The following is a 25,123-nucleotide window of genomic DNA, read 5'->3' on the forward strand; positions in this document are numbered from 1 at the left end:
AAAAACGATCTTATTGAGAAGATTATGGCAGAAATTTTTGGTAAAATTGTGCGAATTTCATTAAAAAATAAAAATATTGAATTGAATATTAAATCTTGTTTACATGAAGATTAGTGTTGGAATGTTTAAAAATTAAAAATGCTTATTGTCTGCATCAAAAATACACCTTTCACTTTTTATTATTTTTTATGACTTTTAATTAAATGCTGTTTGAGGAGAAAATCGAATTACCAAACAATGATGGCAAAATGAGATTAATCCCTGGAGAGGTATTCTCTCAAAATTAATAGAATTATACCTGATTATTTTGAAATTCTGGGCCTTATCAGCTGCAAAATAACTCTCACCAGGTAAATGTCTTTAATTCAAAGGAACAAAAAGTTATGTGTTGAGTACAATTTGCAAAAAACAGATGAGATGAATGTTCTCAAAGGTCTTGATTTTCATATCATACATATACAGACATATTTTCATTAAACATGCGAGTATACAGAACCCTCCTTTTCGGCTTTGAGAATAAAATCTAGTGATGTTTTTCAGTTGTTTGTAAATTGTAATTCTTCATCATGAGGGGTAAGGGGGGGGGGAATCTGTGAAGTACTAAAAATATCTATACCCTATATATTCTTCATATACTCTTAAAGAAAATTTTAAATTACTAATACAGCCAGGAGCGTGCACAGGGGGAGGGAGAGGAGAGGGGACACCTGTTGGCCCGAACCTGAAAGGGGCCTATTATTTTTTAAATGAGGGGTAAAATGTAGGGGTAAACACACAATATGGAGTAGGCCCATAAAAGTCGCTTGTTACAGGCCCCAAAATTTCTGTACAGGCCCCTGAATGCAGCTATGTGATGAAAAGCAGAGCTCTGATCTTCACTTACATTTTTATGTAATGACTTTAAATGAATATGCATATTTTCGTAGTTGATTTCCATAAAAGTGGTCTTAAAAGTTATGATAACAATATTAGGGCAAGTAAGCAAGATATTTTAAGACATAATTAAAGTCCTTTTCCTCTTTTATGTAATGTAATTTTAAATTTGCTACAATAATGTATTCCTTCTACCCATCTCTCATATTATTATACCGCGCAATTTTTTGATGTTTTTGTAGGAAATGCCAAGAGCTTTACTATGGTATAATTGTCATCAGTATTGTAGTTGAGGGAAAACATGGAAAAATGGCATGCTTCTACTTTTTAATTTCAATTCAAATGTTCCCCCAATTTTTTTAATTTTAACAAAAGTTGTTCATAATATTAATGTAGGGGGGGGGGTGCTCCCTCCTGACCACCTTCAATGACAGGCCTGGCAATTGTTGTAATGAAAATATACATAATTTAACTTTTATTTTCAGCTTATGGAAAAGTCTTCTTAGTGCGCAAGCTAAGAGGAAATGACCGGGGAAAGTTGTATGCTATGAAAGTGCTGAAGAAAGCTTCCATAGTTCAAAAACAGAAGACACTAGAACACGCCAAAACAGAAAGACAAGTTTTGGAAGCCATTCGTCAGTCACCTTTTCTCGTCACTCTTCACTATGCTTTTCAGACTGATGCGAAATTGCATCTCATTCTTGGTATGTTTTTTCTTCCATTTAATTCAGTTTTTTATTGCGCTTATCTCTTTAACATTCTTGCAGGTACTTTGTTTTTTTTATAGTAGCATGCCCAATATGAATCCATTTTCTTGAGTACCTTGGTTGTCATTTTAACCCTTAGAAGCATCGTATTGCCATTTGGCAACACGCCCAATTTCGTCTTCTAAGTTACTTTAAGTACAAATTGAAACTCTGTAGTTGTCAAAAATCAAGAAAATGCTAACTGAATATCCAGCTAAATCGGTTTTGAACCAGTGGCGTGCCGCCCATGTACCAGAGGGACTAGGCTGGTCCCTTAAATATTTGTCCCTTAAAAAAAATTACCTTGCAGAATAATTTAAGAAAAAACGTGAGCAGAAAAACAAGTTTATTAGAAAGCGCTACTTCTTTTACTGGACTCCCTCCCTTTCTCCCTTGCGTGCGACGTCTTAAATGGACTTGTCCGAGGGACTAGCTCTTAAGAACTTGGTCCCCAGATCTCATATAGCTTTGTTAGATCCTTGGCGTTTGCTCGAAATCTTATTTGATTATTTCATGCATTTTTTAAACCAACGGATAAATTTTTGTTTCTGTACCTAGTGTACAGGTTTCTATGTGAGCTTCAGGAAACAACAAATTCACTAGTCAAAGTTATTTTTCTGCGTCCATTGTGTTTTTCTTTTGTAATGGAAGGGGACTCGGTCGAAAAACAAGTTCCCAACTGGACGTAGTTGAGGAGCATGCTCAACAGCACAGACTGCCCCGGAACTTGGAAGAGAATTGCTACCTGCTGGGCGTTCTTGCAAATCGTTCGTTCGGAGCTTTGACTTGACCAAGAGAAAGCTCAAATAATTTCACAGAGCAGGCCTACTCCTGACCTAGCAATATCTGCGAAACTAAAAAATTACAATCGGCATTTTAAGAAAGATTACTTTGAGACTGTTAAATGACTGACTGCTTGTAAGTCAAGAAAAAAATTATTTTGCTGACCCTGCGTTCTTTTTGAAAAGGAAAAAGGCGTCTGGAATGCCGATGGATTTTCAGATATGAGCAATTTCCACAAGGCAACGATTCGATTCGTCACGAGAAAGCCCAAGGACACTTACCAAGCCATTACTCAGTTGAAAACTTTTGGTAAAACTCGAATAGATTTTCATCTTAGTGAGCAATGTTGCTCATCAACTTTGAAGCATAACACTGAAGTTGATAATAATAGGAAAGATAATATATCTATAAATCTTTTTACTTTTGTGTATCGTAATTTACCGTAACCAACTAGTCCCCTAAAAAATATTGATCTGCATGCCACTGTTTTGAACTTATAAATGCACCAATTTGATGGAAATCAAAAATAAATTTCTTTTTTCAGACTTTGCAAATGTAGGATATTTTTTTAGTTCAGTGCACTTGAAAATACCCACTTCTTTTAATTTTATGACAAATAAATTTTACCACTTATTTAGTAAGGGTTTTTTTGATTGCTGTATCTGTGTTTCAGGACATTTGATGGTAAATTATTTTTTTTTTTTCTGTTGAGAAGCCCAATGTTGCCAAGTGGTTGTTTAACCATAAACCATTTTTAAATGGAATTGTGATATATTGTGTATTTTTCTCATGATTTGAACAGAAGTTTAAAGCCAAAGGACATATTTTAAAGTGTTTTTGAGATCATGCGTTTCAGTCTTAAAATCCAAATTCTATTTGTTTTCTATAGAAACGGATTTATAATTCTGTACCTCAGCGCCAGAAGGACGTAAGTCACAATATGATAACTTTACAGTAGAGAGGAAAAACTTTTTTCTGCGGCTTTCAAAGGATAGGACGCATGCTCTTTTAACCCTGGTAAAAAATTAAAAAGAATTTTTTTAAAAAGAATTACTTTCACATGGCTCGATACGGAAAAGGCTTCTACATACCATGCACTAATAAACGAAAAATTGCAATTTTTGTACTTGCTTCCTTCTGGCTCTGAGGTACAGAATTTAGAACACATACAGAGTGAGTCATTTTAAACATTGTACATGTAGTTCAAGTCAAATAAAGTCCATTAAAATTAGCGTTGACCCTTGTTAGTATTTTAAAAATCATAACATTTGTTAATTTCAGTGTAGTCAAATGTTTATCAAAATTCAAGTCTCTCTCTTCCCACCTTGTTTCTTGTTTTGTTTTTTAATTTGCAAAAGAACTAAATTTTAAATTACTTTTTATAGGCAAAAATTTGTTTCAAGTTTTTGTATTAATCAATGTACCTCCAATCCTTATGAATAGGAGAGAAAGTATTTCTTGTAAAATGGTAATAAATGTTTGTAATAATTTTTAATACACATTTCAATAAGAATTTTTAGTATCATTTTTTTAAACACAGTAAGGTTAACTCAAAGGAGAAATTTAAAAATATGTTTGATAATATAAGCTCTCCAGAAACTCAGAAATTAATTTGTTTTAAAAGCAGAATTTTTTCTTTTGAAACAAAGTTTTTACAATAACCACTTAAAGAGGAAAAAAGTGCTGAAACAATCAATTGAGGAAAGTAAATGAAGCTGAAAAATTAAAGTATCTTTATAGTTATTTATTTTGCCTTTTCAATCTTAAAAGGCAAGCAAAGAAAAAAGAAAAATTAATTTTTTCATTCGTGTAATCTGAATGTCTTTATTTTCTCATCTTAAGTTTGTATACATTAGGAAGGAAAGTATAACAACAACACAGGTAAAGGGAGAGCTTTTTCCACTCATTATCAGCTTTCTAATGTCCTACTTTTCAGTCCAGCTCAGCCTTCTGCATGACCTAGAATCAAAGCTCTGGTCTGTGTCATTGCTCAACATTCTCTGTGCACTTGACTTATTTCTTTCTCTCTTAACCTAATTTCTGTGCATCCTGCTACATTCTGCCCCTGTTTATGAAAAGTGACTTTTCCGATACTGTTAAAAAGCTTTAAAACATTTTTGCTTTCGATAAAATTAATTTTTCATTGCAATCTTCATAAACATAATGTCGTTGATGGTGAAAATTTTATAAAATTGAATGGGAAAATATTTTGTGTTATAAGATTCTATAACCAGTTCTGTATTTTTTGGAGGGGAGGGGGGATATAATATAAAAATTAATAACCCGGAAATGTTTGGTTATTGTAAAAATAAAACCAGTTTCGTGCAAATTTGTTTGAAACAGTTGTAAATTTGATTTTTTTTTTTTGGAAATTTCATTCTATTTCATTGAAATTTTAAAGGGGGTTGTTTTGAGGGGTATTTTCCTTTTTTTGGTGGGGGGGGGGATTATGGGTACTCCTAAAAGGTGGCATGAGTAAAATTTTTTAGCTTAACAAAAATTCATCAACTATGATACCTACCCAATAAAAGGGGTACATCCTCCCAAACACAACTGTCCATGACCAATCTATTATACTAATGTGTGCAGCTGAGTGAGGGAGATATTGAGGCATAAAGAACTAAATGTAAAAGTGATTGATTGGTTTTAGCAAGGGATGGGTTATAATAAAGATCTATCTTAAAGGCTATTATACAACATGGAATGCATTTTTAAAGCAGTAACATCTGATGTTCATCAGAACCCTCAACTAGGACAGCAGAAGTTTATTCTGGTAGTGCTGCCAAATCACTACAGGAGGGGAAAACTTTGTTTTTTTTTTTCTTTGTCATTGAGTTAATAATGAAATAAAAAAAGTGAATGCAATAATTAGTTTAAAAAGTAATTTATTAATTTTCATAGGCAGTCACTTTTAATTTTTTTTTCTATAAACTCTGCAGTTTTTCCAATTAAAAAAAATAGGAAATTATTTCCGGGGGGGGGGGGGCGGCATCTGCACTTCTTTAGCTTTTATTCACTCCCATGTTACCTTCTGTGCTGTCCTCTAAGACGTATCTTTAGCCATAAGTGTTTTCCTGAGCAAATACAAAAAAAAAAAAAAAAAACTATTGGGAGAGCAAACTGAAATGAAATTTTTTTTATGATGTGTTTGAAATTAAAAGCAGACTAGAGATGTTGATGAATGTGTAACATTTATTCATAACTAGCTGCGTTGCCCGGTTCAGCTTGAAAATAAAAATTGTGTCAAGTGACGTATATTCAACAATCAGGCCTAAATAAATAAATAAAGAAAGAAAAAAACATGCAAAATTTCCCTTCCAAACAATGATGACAGATATTAAAATACTAAGGAATTAAATTGAAAAAGATGGATTTAAAAAGTATAACCATGGAAACACAAAATAAAATAAGTGTAAGGAATTAAAATGCGAATGGAAATGGTTTACAATTTGAATGCAAATGAGATTTTTTGAACTTGATTTAAAAAGGCTTGTAATTTTTTTTCCTTTTGAGATAGAAGCTTAGTTTTTCGACCATAGGTCGAGATAGATCTGGAGTAAAAAATACAGCTTTTTCCAATGGTGTTAAAAAGAAAACTGTGGGACAATTCCTTCACTTTTTATTGATAGACTTAATGAAAAAAGTAATGCCTAAATTTCAGCTAAGCCTAAAAAAATTTGAGCCAAAAACGCAAATAAATTAAGTTAGGGCATTGAAATAAATTGCGAAGAACGTAGAAAATTCTACCCAACGATATGTAATATTAATATGTGCAAGAAATATTTTACCCCCATATTTGAGAATTTGAAAATTAGGCTTAAATTGGAATAAAAAAAACAACTACTCGTCGAATTTTTTTCCAACCGGTCAGCAAAACTTTCCGGGGCTGAAAGAAAGATACTGAAAATTTCAGCTAAATCCGCTGGGTAGTTCTCCACTTTTGTGCGTTTGGACAAACATTTTTTGGAACTTCATTTTATACTATGTAGAGATATATTTAATTTGGGTGAAGCAAAAGGACTTGGGTTTAAAGGTGGGCCAAATAATTGACTCTCAAGCTTAGGTTTTTCATTGATGTGTCTGTACAGCTCTCAATGTATTACTATTTATTTAGAAAATATTTTGAATTGTCAATACATGTATCATCACCATTATCTTCATTTTCATTAATTTTTTTTCTAGATTATGTTAGTGGAGGCGAACTATTCACACATTTATATCAAAAAGATCATTTCACAGAAGACCAAGTCAGAATATATGTTGGTGAAATCATTCTTGCCTTAGAACATTTGCATCGGGTAAGACACAGCTTATCCTTTTTGAAATTGACCTGTTTTGTGTAAATTTCTTGATTTTTATTTTGCACATTGTATTATTTTATTTTCAGTTATGTTTAAACTACTTATTTATTTATTTATTTTTTAATGCTTGGCAGGAAAAATTTTGAAAGAAAATAATGAATCCATAGTTCAAAATTGTAACTGTAAAATTATTAGAATAAATTTCTTGAATTTGTTTTTAAGAATAAGAAAATAAATTCATCACATGCCAGGAGTGTTACTTTTAGATCTGCTGATCTACTGTGATCATTTCATTTATGTATGCTGTTTTAAGTATTTGCTTTATTTTTTTATCTCCAAGTATAACTGTCTTTACTTTTGTTTTCAAAGCAAAGTGTGATTTGTTAAGTTTTTAGCATACAACAATCCATAAAGTGAGACTTTTGTTAAAATTTAGCACAAATCAATTTTCAAACTATTTTTTACTGTTTTTTTTAAATTATATGTTTGCCTTTTACGTTCCACAAATATTTCAAACAAGCAATTTCTTAAAACATGGCTCAAGTTTATAAATACCAGTAAGAATTTTCAATATTGTAATTGCTCATCTCAAAAAATATAATTTATAATAAAGCCTCAATTTTTTAATGCAAATTATCTATTACATTTGAAATTTCTTCTATTCACTCTTCTTTGTCAATGGACAAGTGTATTGCACTCTTTCAATTTAAATTGCTTATGTCCAATTTTTTACATCATGATTGCACTGTGAAATCCTGATGCAAGGTATGAGATGCATCCTGATGTGATGAGACTTATTTCTAAATCAATTTCTTTCATTGATGTATAGCTTGGAATTATTTACCGTGACATCAAGCTTGAAAATATTTTGTTGGACTCTGAAGGTCACATTGTTTTGACAGATTTCGGTTTAAGTAAAGAATTCCTACCTCATGAAACGGTATGTAGTTATCATTTTTAGCAGTTGAAATTAAAATGTCTTTAAGAGTACTAACTGTCAAGTTAAAATAATCATGCTCTGTCTGTTAATATTTTGACATCTACACTCTTGATCTAACAATTAAATTCAGAAATAAACTGCTGCTTTTTATATGTTAATTATAAAAAAAAGACATTGAATCCACAAGCTATTTTATGTGACTATTTTATTTAGTTCTTAGTCTTTAATTTGTTTTTACTGTAAACATTGCATCAAATATTGCATTATTGAAATCAAATTTTCATTTACTTTTAATTGACTTTTTACTATACCCAGAGCTTTTATTGCATGAAATAATGTTTAGAGTAATGTTCTATAATACTATTATTTTACGAAACAGGACCAAAGAACATATTCTTTTTGTGGAACGATCGAGTACATGGCACCTGAAGTCATTAAAGGGGGAAGCACTGGCCATGATTTTGTAAGTTTATGTTGAAAAATCATGTTTTTAATGTGTAAGATTTTGGTAGTTATAATGTCTCCTCTTAACCCTTTCATACTGTTGCATATTTTGTAGCAGTTTTCATATGTTTAACATTTTTATTACTGCTCAAAATACAATGAGTTAAAAATAAAAGTAAGGTGTATAATGCCAAGGTGCAAAGACTGCAAGCATTTTAAATGGGATAAAGTTGCCTTACCACTTGCAAGAACGTTTTTTCACGTAAATTGACTTTGCCTCTATAAATTAAGTGCATGGTCATGTGACTCTTCAACCTGCTATGTACAGTAAAATTTCGTACAAGGAAATATTAAGTGGACTGGATGTTTTTGTTCTTTTAATAAAGTTCCCCTTTCTCGTGGGTTAATGAGGGAATTTTGAATTTTATTAAATGCACATAATACTGTCATATTGATGTATGCATATTGTACATGTTGTTTATTAGCCAAGTTTTGTTTATTAAGAAATGCAGATGTTGCTATTTAAGCTTAAATACTGAAAAAGTCTTATGCATACTTAATTAACTTCGAAATTATTGATTTTTTTTTCTTTTAATTAAAATTTTACCAATAATTTAGTAATTACAAAATTTTGTAACTTGCAGACATTTCTTGAAGTAACCCCCTTATAAGGGTTTGTTTGGTAACATATACAGTGAAACCTGTGTAAGTTGACCACTCGCGGTGCACTATAGTGGTCAACTTACAGAGGTTGATTTATATGATAAGGGCTAATTCCGTGCCTGAAAAAAGCGGTCAACTTAGACAGGTGGTCAACTTACAAGGGTAGTCAACTTCACAGGTTTTACTGTAGCTTAAAATCAAATACAGTTTAAACTACAATGTAAATGCACTTTTCAAGGTCTGTATCCTGTATCAAAAATGTTTTAAGGTCTGTTCACTATCTGTCAGTGTTGGGCCCTCGTGAATGATGCGTAAAAAGCAGTCACAACTAGGCATGTCAAGCATTTTACAGTGCATACTTGTTTCTTTCTTTTTGCTTTAAAATTCATAGTGAAACTAATTTTGAAGTTGAAAGGGTACTTAGGATTTCCTTAAATTGAATATGTCTTATCTGGTTAGTATCAATTTTTGTAATTTTTTTCTGTGAATGTTCTATAATGTCTCTTTATTAACTGTAGCAAGTAAGGTCCCCGCTCAAAGGGACTGGACCCCAAATAATGTCCATAATACAGAGCTGTCCTCACCTTCTTTTTTTGAAGGCGTTTCCGTAATTTAAAGGTGGCCACCCTCCCCTTTTTTTTGGAGCAGTTTCTTAAAGGAGCTGCTACTATGTTTTGTATAGTTAGTAAAAAGAACAATTCTGCTTTCTCAAACCATCTGTTTCGTTTATCCCACCTGTTCAAAATTGGTGATTCCTGCAGTGTTATTAAGTTCTTCAAATGAAGAGTTTTTATGGGTCCACTTTTTTCTTAACAGATTTTATACATGGGGAAGAATTGGGTGCTGTAGGGAGTTGTAAACATGTTAGGTTTTGATTCCTGGTTTCTCTTGCCATTGATATTAAATTTTATTCTGTTGGCATGTTCTGTTTTAAAAATTAAATTGTTTTATTTTTCCTTTTAGTGTGTTGACTGGTGGAGTGTAGGTGTTTTAACATATGAGCTTCTAACTGGTGCTTCACCATTTACTGTGGAAGGTGAAAAAAATACTCAGAGTGAAATTTCCAAGTAAGATTTCAAAATATTTTTACAGCCATTGTTTAACGTTGCTGTTCTTTAAAATTATATAAATTGCTGATATTAAATTTTAATTCACTATAGGCATATTTAGTTTTACAGTTTTAATTTAATTTTATATTTTGTGTTAAAATATTAGAGACATAAAAATAAAGTACAAATAAAAATGGTTGAAAAGATGTGAAAAACTTGAATTTCAATCCCCCTCGCCCTTTTTTGACGTGCTTTTATTTGTGTTAGTGCATTTTACTTCTCAATGTTACGTTTGTTTTGAAATTCTCTGGTTATTTGCTTTACTGTAAAGAAATTAAGGTTTGGATCTAATATGCAGTTGATAAAAAAATCGCGTTTGCCGATTTTCGTTTTTTTTTTTTTTTTTAATTTTATTTTTTAATTAAACAAGTTGTCTCTTGTTCACAAAAGCATGTAAAACACTATTAATAATGAATAAGATTTTATAGATATTGTCTGCTTTATTTTGCTGGATGTCAAAAGTTTACAATATATGTATTTATTTAACATTTAATTTTATGACCTTTTCAATTTGCTTCCAGGAGAATATTAAGGGGCCTTCCTCCGATACCAGAGAATTTATCTCCTGAAGTGAAGGATTTTATTCGAAGGTTACTTGTAAAAGATCCCAAGAAAAGATTAGGAGGTGGTCTCTCAGACAGTGAGGAACTGAAACAGCACAAGTTTTTTAAAGTAATTGTACTTGAAATTCATGTCATTAGCACTGCTTTCAATCTTTGGGTCTTCCAAACGTTGGAAACAAAAGTGCTTTCTGTGTATGATGACTTTGTATTCTGAGTGGGGATATAATTGTTAAAAAGGTAATGATACTTTTAATTTAAAGAAAACTAGTTTTTTCAAAAAGTACTACTTCATAGAAATTAACAAATGGAATTTAGCCTAATTATTCAGTTCTTGATCATTTTGAATGTTTTAATATCGATAAAATTTAATAATCGTATTTTTTAATTGCATGTCAAATTGATTAATATTCAAGCTATCCCAAGTAACATAACTGGATTTCTGTTACAGGATTTTTATCAGACAGTCCGGCTTCTCAAGTTTAACACTAATCCAGGCAACATTGTCTAGGATGAGGAGTTTGTAGCAACTGCCTAATGCTAACTCCTTGGCATATGAGGGATCATGGCACATATGGCACCATTAAAATGTTGAGGATGGTTGGTTTTAGGGGCATATTTCTTGTGATTTCTGGGGGGGGGGAATCTAAATCTTGGGAGGTTCCGTAGTGTTTTTTTTTTGGTGGTCGGGGGGGGGGGGGGGGGTTACGCTTGCCTAACAAATGTCAAAACCTGAACCCAGAGTTCATAAGTAGTAGTGTCGGGATGGTATACCTTGACACCCCTTTATCCATCCCAGCTGCCTAAGGGCATTGAATCGATGATAGCAATATATGTATAGCAGACATAGCTGCACGTTTGATTTCTTCATTATCTAGTGCAGGGGTTCCTTAACTTTTTCAAGTTGTGGCATCTTTTGAGCAATTAAAATTTTCTCAAGGCACCCTAATTGTTTATTGCTATTATATTTCCATATTTAACCATTTGTCTATACGTACCTATGCACACAGTCAAACCTTTAGTTTAAACACCCTAAACCTAACTACTGCTAAAAGGAACTACATAAGCAATCTTTGTGCTCATGTATTTATGTGTAACAATATATATTGTTTTTCGGATACGACGGATTAGTTTTAATAGTCTCTTTGTGTTTGTTTTAATGAGGTTTGACTGTATATTTATTTGGACATAAATAGAACTGTATATATGTACGTATGTTTATATTATTTGCAATCTTGCAGAAAGGACCAGAAATTATGCAGAAATAGGGTTACTACTTATTATGTGTGAAATGAAATGAAATCTTTAAGGTTCTTAATGTAAAGGATGAGCATTTTGTGTTTTCTTGTCATTAAAGTAAAATATATGAAGCCGGGTGAAACTTTGATGAATAAACATTACGATATTTTGTTTACTAACAAATATTTAATATAGAGAGCACTTTGGGGGACGCTTTGCCTATCTCTTCGGCACTCACATGAGAACCTCTGATCTAGTGCATTTGTAGACTGGTGCATCCTGAGCCTCTGTGGGCATTTTTTGTCCTTAAGTGCTCAATGGCAGAAGAAAGGGGGGGGGGAGACTTGCACTAAGAATTATTAACATTGCAAATATACACTGCTGGCATGTGAGAGATGCCCTACAGATTTTGTTGCAGGGGGCCCAAATTTTATATATCCAGGCCTGTTAACCATAATTTCATGAATGTCTAGTTCGACGGAAGTTCATATTATTTACAGTATAAGAAATATATTTTCTCCCTTGCACCAAAAGTATTTTGAGTAAATTATTATTTGTTTTTCAACCAACTCTTTTCCCCCTCGATTGATTTTTTTCTAATATCTTATTTGCAAATTTTGAATTTAACTCGAGTGTTGCATTTATATATGTGATTCTGAACAATTTTATAGTTATTCAGTTACTAAATTTTAAAATTGTTGTTCCTGTTATAAAATTCAAGTTTTGTCGTGAATATCATGTTAAAAATGGAAATTATGAATCTAATATTATATTTTTACTTCTTTACCATTCTATTCTAATAGATCTGCTTTTGAAACAAAATTTTAATGTGTTTTTTTTTTTTTTTACTAGACTCTAAACTGGGATGACCTATCTCAGAAGAAAATTCAAGCCCCTATAATTCCTGCAATCACTAGTGAATTGGATACAAGTAATTTTGCCGATGAATTTACCTCTATGATACCAGCTTACTCACCAGCTGCGGTGCCACCGAACAATGAAAAACTATTTAAGGTAATTTTTTAAATAATTTCTTTAAAGGACAATGGAGTAATCTTCCCACTTTCAAAGATTTTAACTTCTAATATCTACATACAGATATTAGTGGAATTAGCTTAATTTTATTTTTGTGAGAATTTTCCTCCTTTCTTTCTTTTTATATTTTGCGGGGACTGCTCCCAACACGCAAAGGTAATGGGATAAAATGATTTTATAGTTGTTGCCTGTTATCTGTTTAAAGTTGTCATACTGATAATAGGAGGTTACTATTGCCCAATATCTTAGAATTATATCTGCTAGGGGATCAACTGGGTGGCGTGATGGTAAGGCGTTGGCCTTCTGCGCCATGGTCCCAGGTTCTGACCCGAGGTTAGCCAGTTGGTGGATTTTCGAAATGCAAAAAATCGCAGCACCCATGCCACATGATTATGCGACATTTAAAAGATCTCTTGTGTATTTGTTTGGCTTTGAATTCCCTAGGCAAAATTAAATCCCTTGTACAGGTTCGCATCAAAGAGAGCCCAGGTGCCTCCATCTGGTAGAAAATGGGAGTCAAAATTACCCGTGCCATTAACATCCGTGCCTTACTGGTGGCATGTGAAAGACTGGATGCTATATCGGGGCTAAGTAGCCGAATGCAGCCCCATTAAAAAGAAAGAAAAAATATCTGCTAGGGATTTTGTTTTTTGACATTGATGGTGTTTGTTGATTTTTCCTTTCATTATACATCTTTGTTAGAGCCCCAATATTCATTGCAATTATTTGTGAAAAGTGACAGATGTTTCCAAATGCAATCATATTGCAAAAGAAGAAAAAAGTCTAGATTATGCATGATTTTTGCTGCTGCATTGAATTTTTTAAACCTGCTCTACATAATGCATTAACTATTTTTAAGAGCCATCATACATCCACTATTATCCATAACTATTTACTTATATTTGTTAATTAACCAAATTTTTATAGCAAAAAGGGAAAATCGGAAGAGGTATTGGTTTTAGAAGCTTAATACATAGGATTATATGTGAATATAAACACATTTCATACATAAGCATTTGTGTATTGAAATGCAGTTATCATAAAGAAAAATTGTTTTGTCTGGCATTGTAAATGTGTTATAGCAAGACTATTTGATATTACTTAATGTATTATCTTTTCAAAGAACCATCATGCATTCTGCTTTTTATTAAAAAAATTGCATTTAGTACTTTTCATATGTCGAATTATAATTGACCTTTTTGGTGCAAAATTATCTATTGAGTAAAGTTTGATAAAAACTGATTGCAAAAAATAACTGATTGTTTGTTGAACTAATTTTCTATACAAGTTTTTATTGGATGCAAATTATTATTATATTTTTATCTTATAAGAAAAAAGAATGCAGTACAAATGTTTTCTTTTTTTGAAATTAAATTTTTTTTTTTTTTGTACTTCAAGTTCCTAACAGTAAATACTCGTTCTCATGTCATGTTATATTTATAAGTTTTTTTTAAACAGTATAATAGGTTTTTAAAACAATTCAGTTTGAAAATTACCAAGCAACAAATTAAAGCTTTGCTAAGGTAAAATAGATATATAGCTACCCAGACGTTATTTTGTGTTCCAATAACATACATATGAAAATATTACCCGGCTTCTTAAAAATTGTGTTTCATTTTTGTTCTGTTGCTCAAGAAATAATGCATGTTTGAAACCTTTCTTTTTAGAATTATTCCTTTGTTGCTCCATCTGTTCTATTCACTGAAAATGTTATTAGTGAAGATATTTTTGGATGCTATCATGAAAGCAAACCAGACACACCTCAGCTGCTGGCAGCAAAATTTAAGGTAGATTTTCTTTTTGTAATTCATGAACTAGAAATATACATTTTTTGTTTTAAGTTATTATTTATTTCTGTGTGTATGTGTTTATGTTACGGGGGGGGGGGGGGCGTTGAAAAATTACAAATGGAGAATGTTGTCTTTCGCCAGTGATTGGTGAAAAATATTCAGACTTTTGCTAATGCCTTTGCTATGTTAATGTTGACTTTCACTATAATGCACATGTACACACATATACCTGTTTTCCTCCAAATTTTACCAAATTTACAGAGAATGATAAATTTTCCGAAAAAAATCCTGTGATTTGAAATTAGCACGTGAAGGAATACATTTTTCTTTTAGTGCACATACATGAATTATGTCAATTTTTTAGCTTTCATTTTGTTGCTAAGTACACATGGCAATCCATAAAAAAGGTTTAGATGAATCTTGGGAACGTTTAGAAAAAGTATCAAAGTTTTCATGAGCTGTATTTCCATCAGTTGATCTTGAGAAAATTGAGTTGTAATTGATTATTCACAATCGCTGTGATTTTTTGTAAAGGTATACTGTTTCTTTATGATTCCCTTTACAAGAAGCATTGAACTACAAAATACTAGATTGTTGATATCTTTGTGAACTTTTGTGGTGTTCAACTGGAATTTTTATAAATGTTGTTATTGATACTTAGTGACGAGAGAGAGAGAGAGAGAGAGAGACAACATTATCGAAGTTAAAAATAGCTAATTTTTTCGCATGCATAGCAAAAAAATTGCTTCAAATGATCATGTCTCATCGAGCATTCAATATTTCTAATTCAAATTTCAGTATAATGTCTCACTTGCAAATTTTCAAGTGTTCTGCAAGCTAGTTAAAATTTGGTGAAACACTGCTTGTTATAATTCAAAAACATACAAAATAAATTAGCATTTTTAGAACTCATGGCTTCTACCATTGTGAATATGTATAGAATTTTTATGATAGTTCTGAAAAAAATTTACATGGCAAAGAAACTATTGAGGTAAATTAACTGCTTCGTTCTAGCTTTTGATACGATCAATGTTACATCTTTTCAATGATTTATGGCATTTAAAAATGCAATAATTTGAATAAAAATAGATAATGCTTTTCTGATTTTATTTTCTGGATATTGTTTTGAAATAAATTAAGATTTTTTTTCTTTTGTAAACATTACCTGTTCAATCTTTTGATCCTTAACGTTGACTTTATTCTTTCGTTTCCTAGAACTCTGCTTTTTTCCAAAACTATGATCTGATTATGAAAGAAGGATTTCTGGGCGATGGTAGTTTTTCAGTCTGTAGGTGAGTAGATGCGTGTTTCTGTACAAAATGAAATGGACAAATACATAATCAAACAGAAGGGAATTGTTTGAAATATTTTTTTTATTCAAACATATACAACAAAAGCAGCGAAATATTAAGTAAATATTCAAATGTTAAAAACAATTAGGCAACCATCAAAAATTTGAAATAGGCCATGAAACCTGAAACTCGCCTGCTTCAGAAAAATCATTCAATTTCAGGAAACAAGATATGCACTGAATACCTCAGACAAATGCACTGAATACCTCAGATATCAATAAGAAGCAAACATAATGGGGGGGGGGGGCGCTATCCATTTTTCCCATGCAAAAAATCAAACTGTACGGTACCCTTTTTTATAAAAAAAAAAACAAAATCAACGCAAACTCAACCTTAAAACCAATATGAATGAAAACAAATTCACATCCCACTGGTTAACATACAGTATGTCATCATCGAGAAAAGCAAATCAAAGGAAAATTTATTCATAAAGGAGCAAGTCTCTAATTATAGGACAGACTGAGACATCCAAGCATGCATCATGCTACACAAGCATTTTGTACCACTTATCACAAACAGGCATGGTTATAATTTCTCCAACAAAGCAAAACATTAAAACTCTACTGCGTAAAATAATTTTTCAGAAACCTCTAAGGAAAATAATCATTTAAAAGTTTCTTTTTTAGTAAGCAAATTTAAATATTAAACAGCATTTCAGCATTACAGAATCTTTCAATTTAATTAGCTAGGGAAAAAAATAGTTCCAATAAAAACTTTTTCGCTAAGACAGAAATAAAAAAAACTCTTAACTGTACATTAGAATTCACTATGTTTGATAACATCTATTTAACCCAATATTAATATAAATTAGAAAACAATTTCATGGAACTGGAAGGCAATGTCTAATTTTTATTTTTAAATGACTTTATTTCTGAATTACATGATGTAACTTTTTCATTTTGTATTGTAAGGGTCTCCTTACATAGATTTATATGTTGTGTCATCCTTTCTTAGAAAATGCATAAGCAAGAAAACTGGTGTAGAGTATGCAGTGAAAATCGTGAGCAGACGCCTCGATAGTACGAGAGAAATCCAGCTCTTAAAAGTTTGCCAAGGTCATCCAAACATTGTAAACTTGCATGAAGTTTATCATGATGAGGTAAATAAATGCAATAATTATAAACTGTGAACCATAAAAAAAATTCTTTAGTTAGCTCACTTATGTGCTTTTTGTTAATAAGTCTTGACTTGAAATAAAAATGCAATAAAAAAGCATGAAATAAAGACATCTGTAATGTTCCATTTGAGGCAGTGAGAAGTATAGGGATGTAAGTGCCAAAATTAAAATTTTGGAGATAACCAGTACCAATGGTAGGATAACCTCTCCTTTTTTTAGGGCAAGAGATGGTACTAGTACCTCTGGTGGGTGCTGCTATTCAGCATGATGTAGAAAAAATGTTTAATGAAAGCCTACCTAGGATCTGATCTTTAAACGCGTTTTACTCAAAACTTAAAATAGTCCACTTGCATCCCTTTGCTTTTCACTGCCTCATTTGTATTGCTTGGCAATTAGAAAATGCAAAATTGAGCTAAAAAATTAATATCTGTGAGACAAAATTATTTGCTGTGTTAGTAATATTTTTATTTGTTTGCAGCTTCACACGTACATAGTACTGGAATTGCTCAAAGGCGGTGAACTTCTGGAGCGAATACGAAAAAAAGATCGCTTTACAGAGAAAGAAGCAGTTCGGATTTTTCGTCATCTAGTGTCTGCTGTCAATTTCATGCATTCTCATGGTGTTGTGCATAGAGATCTCAAACCTGAAGTAAGTAATGAATAAAAAGTTTGAAAAAAACCCTAAAACCTATGTTTGTGTTGAAATAAATCGATGAAAGTTGGTTTTAGAAGGGCATAAAAATTGAATAATTAATGATCAAAATTTTTTTGCAAATTATGGTTCTACAACTCTCAATGATTTTTCTTAATCAGAAATGTTAAATTATGTACAAAAATTAGAATGATTTCATCTTTTATCCGCATGTAAGGCATAAAAATGATTTAATTTTTTGACAACTTTCTTTTTAAGGATTCTTTTTTAAATCGTTAATTATATTAATTCTTTTGAAGTGTCATTTAGTAGTCATTAAAATTTTTTTTTTATATCTATAGATTTGTTGTTTTGTATACTTGAACTTTTTAATTAATAATTTCTACACTATTTATTAGCAGAAAATAAGATTAAAAATTAATTCTCAAAATAAAAAAGAGTATTGTTTTCTCCTTCAGAATTTATTGTTTGTGGACTCGGCAGAAAATTCTGTTGTAAAGATCGTGGATTTTGGTTTTGCCAGACTGATGCCTACTGAAAATCAAAAGATGAATTCACCTTGTTTCACGCTACAATATGCTGCACCAGAAGTTTTAAAACAACAATTAGTTCTTTCTGGAGCCAATAGTGGTTACAGTGAAGCTTGTGATTTGTGGAGTTTGGGTGTCATAATGGTACTTTTCCTTTATTTCTTCTTTTATACATTTTACCTATGGTAAATGGTTGCTTTTGTATTTAAAATTTTGTTCTTGTCTTAGTTTAAAAAGGAGTCGCTTATCCTCCAAAATAGTTGCCAAAACAAGCAATTGGGAATAAAAATGTATTCAGTGGCAAATCCTCCTCTGTATAGCCTATAGTTTTGATTTACTTTTACATTTCTGCACCCTCGAAAGATATAGATACTTTGTTTACAGCAGTGTAAGTTAGAGACACAAAGAGGATACAATATTTTTATGCCAAAGCTTTTGTTTATTGTGTGACATTTTAATAAGATTTGTGCATTATTATTATTATTTTGTTGCTTTTTTTTAAAATATTCTCAAAAATGTAAATTTCCTAATATGAGCTCCCTTTGACTAGACATAGGCACAATATAGATATTGTGCTGGTAGAAAGGAAGAGTAGAGTAGTGACTTTTTTACTTCCTTTTACAAAAAAGGAAGTATTGTATTCGCCAAAAATTTTTCACTCCAAAAATCGACCTTAATTTCCATACTCACCCCCAAATGAATATTGAGTTGTTTTTTTTTTTTTTGAGCAATCACAATTGCTTATTGTTCTCACTTGACCGTCGTTGGCGCTGTGGTTCCTTTTTCAGCTTGGACCAGTCGCCTCTGCAGCACCACCGCCCACCGTCCTCAGCAGGCGTGGCTCCTCTGGTCTTGAGCAGCTGTCCCCGCTTCTCCTGGTCAGAGGTCTATATCCTACACACACACACACGCCTTTACACACATACACACACATCGTGCATACGCACAGGTCTTCGCACACATACATGCCTACACAACACGCACACGCACCTGCACACACACAACTGTACATACGTAACGCCCAGGAGGAAGGGCAGGTTTGGGGGAACAGGAGCCATTTCTAGAAATAATAACTCCAATGAGTAAGGTCATGTCGCAACTCGTAATTGCGAAAAACATAATTTGAATTAAAAACTTCAAAACAGAATTCAAATTAGTTTTTTTTTTGACTCGACCACTGGTGGATAAGTGCCTAAGAACGTATAGACACGCGAAATATCCATAATGATGATTCCCGAGTTAATTACGACGAATTTCGTCATGATGTCTGTATGTGCGTATGAATGTCACATAACTCAAGAGCGGTATGTCCTAGATAGTTGAAATTTGGTACGTAGACTCCTAGTGGGGTCTAGTTGTGCACCTCCCTTTTTGGTTGCATTTGGGTGTTTCTAAAGGGATCTTTTGCCCTCTTTTGGGGGGAATTGTTAATTTGGATGTAAACTCAAGCGGTGGTACAATTTGGCTGACACTTGGCGATATATCGCCAGTCTTTTGGTCGCCAAGTTTTGCGCCAACTTGGCGACAAATTTGGCGTGTTTTTTTTTTTATATGTTTCAATTTGGCCACTGTTTGTGAAAATTTGAGAGGAAACTAGTGAATCACATTAAAATTGTCAGTAATGGGGAAATGACATTAAAGTGGAGTAAAAGGAAGTCATGTGATTCTCACAGCAGCTGGTTATTTTTGGAGTTCTAAAAAGGCGGGTGTACCTGCTCAAAAGGATTCCATTTCAATTTCCTGAAGAATAGATTTTATCTCCATGTTCTGACTTCTTTTCAGAACTTTGCTCCTTGTTTTTTTTAAGCCGAAAATTCCTTCATTTATTGGCTTTGCAAAATTTGCAAAGGCTGAACTAGAATATGAATTGTTTTTAGAAATAAATGACACTATTTTAGAATCTCAAGCAATACAGCGCAGTCTTAGTGATTAAATAATTTACATTGAGAATGGTAGTTCAATCTGAAAAAGGGGGGAAAATTTGACCCTAGAGGAAATAGTTATTTTAAAAGGGAATTGTCAAGATGATGCTTAACCCTTTCCGATGCAAGTCATTAAAATTTTTAAAACATGGCAAAAAGAAAAACATCCTTGATATAATCTTTGAAAAAAAGTTGGACATCTTTGATGCAGTTGCTTGAGTTGTATATATTTCGGGAGAGTGGATCTGAAACAGCAGTTGAAGAGGATTGCAGGGTTCTTGAAAATGACAACAGGATATTTTGAAAGAGGTCATTAGTAATACATAAATGTAATGAAATGCATTGAAAAATACTAAATGTCTCTTAGCTTTTTAAGTGTGAAATGTCATATGTTTTTCATTCTTTAGTATACTATGCTGTCTGGCAAGACTCCTTTTCAGACATACAGTCGAGAAGCAAGTGTGGCTACAATAATGCAACGAATTAGAGAAGGTGAATTTTCTTTTACTGGACCTCAATGGGATATTGTTTCCAGTGAAGCGAAGGAAGTCATCAGAGGCCTCCTAACAGTTGACCCTTTGCAACGACTGACGATGCAGCAGCTGAGGCTACATCCTTGGGTCCATCCTTCGAATCACAACGTATATTCCAACACTCCCCTAATGACTCCTGATGTCTTGAGTTCCTTAACCACCCCCAGAGCCGCAGAAGCTGCTGTCAACTTCACGATGGATGTCTTTCACAAGGTCACGAGGGATGGCTTCTGCCTACAAGACGTTTCGGCCGCTCCACTCGCTCAACGCAGGAAACTGAAAAAGAGCTCAACTGATGCCGGCAGCAGCAGCTCTCTCAGTAGTGATATATCATCCAGCAGGACTTCATATTCTTGTTTTTCGTGTTCCGAAAAGGATGGCTCTGTGAAAAACTTAAAGGGTAAACATTCCGTTTTTGACTATTCCGAAGAAAGAGTCACGGATTACCTATCTACTCTCCCTGATATTTCTAAGACAGTTCCACTGCAAGGTTCAGTGACGTGGCCTAATGAAGAGAAGGCAAGCATCATACCCTTCGATGAAAACACATTTGTTCATCACAGGCCGACTACTCGTTCCTACAAACGGAAGCAAGATGTTTCTGCCGTTAGTCCAGAAAGTAGTGATGATTGCATTGTCATCGGTGAAGTTTCTGCTACGAAACACAACTCTAGAAAAGTTAAAAAAAGCCAAGTTCATTTCTGGTTGTTGACAAAGCGTTGATGTAAATAGTGGTTCCTGTTTTCCGTTGAATCACCGAATGAGAGCTTGTTTTCTTTGCTAATCTCTCCTTTTGTGGTTGATGAGAGTACTTTTCATTAATTTATTATTTAAATGCACTAGTATTAAAACTATCTGTTGGAATTGTCATCGAAAAGAAAGTGACTAAAATATGTCACGTTGAATGAAGGAGAAGACGTAATAAGTCTTCATCGTCTCGTCAAAAAACTTTTTATAAGCGGTTATTTATCCTGACATTCTCCAGAATTTTATTGGGATCTTCTATTTTTTCAAATATACTATTGATGATAAAACTTTAAATTTTTTAATCATCTTTCAACTGCATATGTCTTTCAAAAGTTTTATTTTATAGTGCAAAAAGTGATGAAATGAAAATGTTTTCCATGGAAGCAAGTGCCTGCAAAAATATTTTTCCAACAAAGTTATCATTGAAATGCAATAAGTTTCAAAACATATTAGTGAACAAAAAAGTATGCATACGTACATAACTTCATTGAAAACTGGCAAAATATCAATTGGTTGTGCTTGCCTTGAATGTATAAAATTCCTATTTGGCAGTAGAAGTTATATGTTGACTTAATGTGTACAGTTTTTTGTCATTGTATATAATATAGTGAAGTACTTTCATTGTTTAAATTTTTCTGTTGAGTAAAAAAAAAAATGAAATTATAGATTACAGAATGTGTGTGAAATATGAAACAAAGGCTTCATTTTCATTAAAAAAAATTAGCATGTTTAATTTAAATCTCAGTGATTGAAGTGCTCTTACTACCTTCATGCCTACAACCTATGTATTCTTTACATATCATTATATTTTTACACTGGCAGAAAAAAAAAAGCATTCTATCTACCTCAGTCTTTTTTCTTTAACCAAAATTCTTTTTTTTTTTTTAAATAGTTTTGAAGTAATGGACTTGTTAAATTGAAAATATATTGAGTGAAATTTTGGTAACTTATATTGGTTACACAATAATTTGAGAGCTTTTTTGATTAAGTTGTTGATATAAATGTAAAATCATTTGAGGTGAAATTTGCAGTTTACCATATTTTGAGATTAAAAAAAAAAAAAACTAACAAGAAAAAACTGCTTGGAATAGAAAATCTGATAATAGTCCTAAGTATCACCACTTTTTTTGCATTGTCAATCTGTTCCCAATCCTTTGATAAAAGTAAGATTTTTTTTTCCTGAAAGGGGGGGGGGGGCATATTTTTCTTGTACTTAACAAACTTCTCTCATGAGTGTCAAATTACCTGAAATTTTTGAAATTAGGTCTTTCTACATTTTGGCAGTATTTTCTTTTTTTTTCTCAAAAAAGTGAAAGATTTTTAAACTTGTTATTTATTTTGACTTTTACGAAATTTAATAATGTATACAGAAATAATTTTTTTTAAATATTTTTTTTAAATGATTTTTTCAACTTGTTTTCCTATGTTTTTTTATTTAACAAAATTTTAATTAGTTTAATTTTTAATACCATTAAGACTATTTTTATTTGGTAAAGATTATATTGAGTTTTGCTAGCATATTTCATAAACATTTTACTTTTTATTGTATTTTTTAAATATACTTGATTTTTTAAAAATTGCTTTGTTTTTATGTTCCATTTGTAAAAAAAAGTTAGTAAAATGTTTTTTAAAGGAAAATTGCTGTTACTTCGTAACCCAGATCAAGCAGTTGCTTTTTGTTTATTTTTTATTGTTAAAAAAATAAAGTACCATTAAGGCAAAAGTAAGTGTTGGGCATTCTTTTTTTAAAAAAATTAGTGTTGAAAATGTACTTAATTTGGTTTCTAGTTTAAATTGAAACTGAATAAGTCGTATTGAAATGGATTATAGTGTGTAAAAATTGATATAAAGATAGGTTTTAAGTTACCAAAATTTCACTGCAAAAACTTTCACAAAATTTAAAAACTTTATTATAGTCTTAAACTATTCAGATTGTTTATTCTTTGCCGGATATTCACAAATAAAAATAAAATAACAATTCTTACCTATTAAGGAAGAAATTTGTTTTAGTATTTAAATACCTTTATAATGAATTTCTGTTAAGCTTCATTTCTTGTGAAATGTTCAGCTTTTATTCCTAATCAGGAAAGAAGTTCATGATCAAGTGTTCCAACTGAAATATTTTTGAATGTTTTAGATTTCAATGAGGGATTCACATGCGTGCCTGATGAATTTATTAAAAGTGGTAAAAAAAATAGAGGAGCTTAAAATATTATAGAAAATAAGTAAAATTTTCTTTATAGGTAACTTTACTGATTATTGAAGGTTACTACAGTGATAGATCAAAAACTTAATTATGTGATTTGTGTTTAAATTTCATGTCATTTTCCTACATTTTCTGTAAAATATTGAATTTTTGTAATTTATATTTAATAAATGAGTCTTGACCTCCCCTCCCCCCTTTCTGATGAGAATCCGGTAACTATTGCAATTGACTTTGAATTTTTTTCTCATTAACATATCATTAAAAATTTGTTTTTTGCTTATGCATAGTGAAATAAATTTCTAAGTACTTGCAGAAATTTTATTCTGTGATGACATTAACTTTGCCAAATGTTCCATTATTGATGCAATTAGAATGCTTATTAAAAAATGAAGATCTAAATGTGGGTTTAAAATGTGCCTTGTTGGTTTCAAAATATTTACGTGAAAGTTGCAATACAGAAAATTATCTTCACAGTTTAAAATGTTGCACAAAGATGGTACAGTATTAAGGTCCTGGGCCTTAAAATTCCAGTTTTTAACCCTTCTCCTTTCAACCAGCGCCCCACCAAATCCAAATGCTTTCCATTGAATGCATTTATGTATGAATTTTCTGACTAATGAAGCAGATTTTTAAAAAATACATGATAAAATATCGAAAACATACCTAGTCTTTTGGACATTTATTTCTTTCGAAACTGATGAATAGCTAATATTAACAACTTTTTCTTAACAGTTGTATTCTAAAATTGAGCTCAACTGTTAATCAGATTTAACGATTGTGTAAGTTTTTAAATCAGCCACTTTAATGGTTCAATTTACCTGATAAAAGAAAGAAAATTTAAATGTAGGTTGGCTGCATTTTTTTTATTCCAGTAATTCAGAATAGTGTATTATTTACATGCTTCACCTGTTCTGAAATTTTGAATGTCTCACAGTGTACATAAAAGCAGACTTCTATGCAGAATAATGATTACTATATTTGAAACCTGAAAGGAAAATTATTTAAAACAAGCTACTAAGCCTTATTGTTGTGCCTGAATCATTTAAAAACAAATTACGTTGTACTGATAAATCCTGCTTAAATTTTGGTTTACTTGTTACAAATTTTTTATGGATCAGGCTAAATAAATTCTTCAAAGTGTGGTTATGTGGCTTTTAATAACTAAAAAACAAGAAAATATAAAATGTATGGTTGCTTTGTGTAACAATATTTTTTTTGTTTCATTTTATTTATTTTTAATTCTTTTTAAAAACAAATATGTACTTTTTATTGTTTTGCTTAAATGACTTTTAGATTCCACAATGTGAAGTAGTAATAAAAATTGAAAGAATTATGAATGTTTTTAACTCTTAAGCTTTGCTGACAAAATAATAGTATATTTTGTTTCAATGTTTCTCTACGAGATTGATAATAGTTTTGTGGCCTTTGATTTTTTATTTATATTATGTATATTGTATCGTTTTAAGCATTGTTTGATTCATCCAAAGTTGATTTCATGCTAAAATTTCTTCCCATCTTTTGAAGCTCATTACACTGCTTAGTATTCCCAATTGGATATTAAGAATACTGTTTTTTTTGTTG

The 25,123-nt window shown here is 31.6% G+C and overlaps 1 protein-coding gene across 1 annotated transcript in view; it reads left to right on the forward strand.

Annotated features, from left to right (window-relative positions):
* The window catches only part of LOC129220869 (ribosomal protein S6 kinase alpha-5-like), a 31,229-nt gene extending 8,854 nt beyond the window's left edge, over positions 1–22,375 (forward strand). The window contains exons 3-15 of the mRNA XM_054855301.1: positions 1,359–1,577; positions 6,585–6,700; positions 7,533–7,643; positions 8,023–8,106; positions 9,714–9,817; positions 10,381–10,531; positions 12,511–12,672; positions 14,361–14,480; positions 15,699–15,775; positions 16,790–16,934; positions 17,431–17,601; positions 18,063–18,278; positions 20,464–22,375. Coding sequence (XP_054711276.1) covers positions 1,359–1,577; positions 6,585–6,700; positions 7,533–7,643; positions 8,023–8,106; positions 9,714–9,817; positions 10,381–10,531; positions 12,511–12,672; positions 14,361–14,480; positions 15,699–15,775; positions 16,790–16,934; positions 17,431–17,601; positions 18,063–18,278; positions 20,464–21,312 — 2,525 coding nt within the window. The 3' untranslated portion in view covers positions 21,313–22,375. The remainder of the gene's footprint in view (positions 1–1,358; positions 1,578–6,584; positions 6,701–7,532; positions 7,644–8,022; positions 8,107–9,713; positions 9,818–10,380; positions 10,532–12,510; positions 12,673–14,360; positions 14,481–15,698; positions 15,776–16,789; positions 16,935–17,430; positions 17,602–18,062; positions 18,279–20,463) is intronic.
* Positions 22,376–25,123: the final 2,748 nt, after the last annotated feature.

This window comes from Uloborus diversus, chromosome 4 (genome assembly GCF_026930045.1).
Source record: "Uloborus diversus isolate 005 chromosome 4, Udiv.v.3.1, whole genome shotgun sequence".
NCBI lineage: Eukaryota > Metazoa > Arthropoda > Arachnida > Araneae > Uloboridae > Uloborus > Uloborus diversus.